Source organism: Empidonax traillii, unplaced genomic scaffold, assembly GCF_003031625.1.
Source record: "Empidonax traillii isolate 1590-97213 ecotype Southwest subspecies unplaced genomic scaffold, ASM303162v1 scaffold1329:size129758, whole genome shotgun sequence".
Lineage (NCBI taxonomy): Eukaryota > Metazoa > Chordata > Aves > Passeriformes > Tyrannidae > Empidonax > Empidonax traillii.
Genome location: NW_020956522.1, coordinates 98,068 through 100,975, shown reverse-complemented (window position 1 = coordinate 100,975; position 2,908 = coordinate 98,068). Strand labels below are relative to the sequence as shown.

The 2,908-nt window shown below is 60.6% G+C and overlaps 1 protein-coding gene across 2 annotated transcripts in view; it reads right to left on the bottom strand.

Annotated features, from left to right (window-relative positions):
• SNRNP200 (small nuclear ribonucleoprotein U5 subunit 200) overlaps positions 1-899 on the bottom strand; it is a 24,955-nt gene extending 24,056 nt beyond the window's left edge. The window contains exons 1-2 of one of the 2 annotated variants that reach the window (XM_027906609.1): positions 755-899; positions 67-230 (exon numbers count right to left, since the gene is read on the bottom strand). In XM_027906609.1, coding sequence (XP_027762410.1) covers positions 67-230; positions 755-799 — 209 coding nt within the window. In that variant the 5' untranslated portion in view covers positions 800-899. The remainder of the gene's footprint in view (positions 1-66; positions 231-754) is intronic. The other variant, XM_027906610.1, reaches the window with a different exon arrangement.
• Between the last annotated feature and the right edge of the window lie 2,009 nt (positions 900-2,908).

Genomic DNA, 2,908 nt, shown 5'->3' with positions numbered 1-2,908 from the left:
TTCTGTGACCCCCCAGACTCCCGTTTGGGGACAGGAATTCCCATTCTAGGCCCAGCTCCCACTCACTTGGCTCTTCTCTCCTCTTGCATCTGGGGTTTGGTCCTCTGGGCCTTGTCCCCCATGCGGGTCCCCTCGAGCTTCCCCACCAGGGACAGCACCTCCCCCGTGGGCTCATCCCGGCGCGTGCGGTCGATCAGGGACCGGTCGGCTTGGAGCACCAGGTTGGAGTTCTAGGGGAGGAGAATGGGGTCAGGGGGGCTCAGGGAGACCCTGAAATGGGGCTGGGGGGAAGCAGGGAGACCTTGGAATGGGGCTCAGGGGGATGGGGGTCCTGAAATGGGTCTGAGGGGAATTGGAAGCAGTCCCAAAATAGGGCTGAAGAGGGTCAGGGGGATCCTGAAATGGGTCCAACTATAGGGCTAAGGGTTAGGGTTAGGGCCCTGAAATGGGGCTCAGGGGCACTGGGGGTCCCGAATGTGGGGTTGAGGGTCAGCCAATCCTGAAATGGGGCAGAAGGAGTCAGGGAGATCCCACTGCAGATCCCACCAAGGGGATGAGAGGGCTGGAGGGGTCTCTCCGTGGGACGAGAGGTGGGGCTGGGGATCCCGAAACAGGTCCAAGTCTGGGCCTGAGGGAGGTCTGGGAGGACTCGAAAGAGGGGTTGAGGCTGGTCAGAGGGTCGCACCGTGGCGCTGAGGAGGGGTGGTGGTACCGGGGGGGGGGGGGTGATTCATGGCGCTGGGCCCGTACTCACCGCCTTGTACTCATACTGCAGGCTCCGGGCGGTCACGTCCGCCATGTCGGGGCCGCGATGGGGGCCGAAGTCGGGACTGGGGTCAGAACCGGGGCCGGGGCCAGGGCCGGACGAAGCCGCGCCGCTACCGAGCTAGAACTTCCGGGTCACGCCGCCGTTTCCGTCTGACCCGGAAAAGCGTCTGCACCCTGGGAGGGTAAGACCCCACCCAGCCCGCTCTCATTGGTTGGTGAGGGCTACATCCCACCGCCCCAGCGCCGAAAAATGTCTATGATTGGTCTATCCTCCTGCCCGCCGCACTCTGATTGGCCAAAAGATGTGTGGGTAGGGCGGAAGGTCTGAGCACGCAGGGGCGGAGCAGGGGCGTGGTCAGTGCCCCGTCCGTCGCTTCCTATTGGCTGTTCCTGAGTAAGCCACGCCACTTGCTCTTGGCCCCGCCTCTTCCGCGGAGAGGGGACACTTAGGGCCTCGCGAGGCCGGGGGCTTGGGTCCCGCACACCCCAAATTGTCCCCATGGATCTTTTTGTGTCCCAAAGGGAGGCTCTGATCACCCCCACATTTTCCTCACAGTCCCTGGGCATGGGGAGCCCCTGAGCATCGGGGGGTACCTGGGCATTGGGAGGTCACTGGGAATTGGGGGCGGTCCCCCAATTCTGGGCATCAGGGAGGTTCCTGGGCACTGCAGGGTCCCTGGGAATTGGAGAGTCAGTGATATCGGGGGGTCCTTGGGCATTTGGGGGTACCCAAGCATTGGGGGGCCCCTGAGCACCAGAGAGGTCCCTCGTCTTTGGAGGGGCCCTGAGAACCCCCAGACCCTGTTGGCACAGCCCCCTCCCCATCCCTGTGCCCCCAGCTACCCCCGGTGCCCCCAGACCCCTCGGGCAATGCCCAGAGCCCCCTGAGTGAGGTGATACCGGGGTGGAGGACACCCCTTGGTGACACAGCACTTTCCTCCTCCAGTTCCTGGGGGTAACTCAGCTGTGCCACCACATCCACAGTGCCCACCTGGAGCTCATCCTCCTCCTCTCCTCCCTCACCCTTACCCAGGCAGGTACTTCAGGAAAGTACCCCGTGAAAGTATCCCAGGCAGCAACCCTGTAAAGGTATCCTGGGCAGGGATCCTGGGCAAATACCAGAGGCAGGATTCCTGCGCAAGGATCCTGGGAAAGCATCTTGGACAGGTACCCAGGCAAGGACCCTGGGCAGGTAAACTGGGCAGGGATCCTGGGCAGGTGTCCCAATCAGGTCCCAGCCAGGCCAGGCCCACCCATGCCCACATCACTGTGTCCAGTGACATGCCATTGGCCTGTGCCACTCATAGGAGGGTGGCAGAACGTGCCAGGGCCCTGTGCCAGGGCCGGGAGACAGCTGCTCTAACTCTTTTATTTTGGCCTTTATTTCTTTTATTTATTGCGTAGGCATACACCCGAAACTGGACTGAGTTGAGTCTGGTCAAACTGAGCTGAATCAGGCTGAGCCAGGCCTGGGCTAAGTGAGACGAGGTTAAACTGAGCTGAGCTGAGCCAGCTGGTTCTGTCTAACCCAACGCAGGGCAAGCTAAACTGACCCAACCGGTTCCAATCTGATACAACTGCTTCTGATCCAATCTGAGCTGACTGGTTCCCATCCAATCCAACCCGATCTGACCTGATCCTTACCTGGCTGAGCAAAGCCAGGTTAAACTAAGCCAAGCTGAGCTGAGTGCTTCCAATCTGATCCAACTGGTTGTGATCCAACCTCAGCTGAGCCGAGTCGAGCTGAGCTGAACCAAGCTGGCCTGAGCCAACTGGTTCCAAACAGACACGACTGGTTCTGATCTGATCCAACGGATTCCGATCCCACCAGGCCATGATGGGGGTGCTGTGAGAGCTAGGCTGGCCCAACAGGTTCCAATACAACTCAACTGGTTCTGATCTGATCTGATCTGATCTGGGCCAGTTTAAGCTGAGCTCACTGGTTCTGGATCCAACCTGACTAGTTCTGATCCAAATCAAACTGAGCCAAACCGAGCTGAGCTGAGCTGAATCGAGCTGGGCTGAGCCAACTGGTTCCAATACTGCCCAACTAGTTCTGTTCCGATCTGACCGAGCGGTTCCGATCCCACCGGAGCGGTTCGATCTGACCCGACCCGACCCGCGCCCCCTCCGCGGGGCT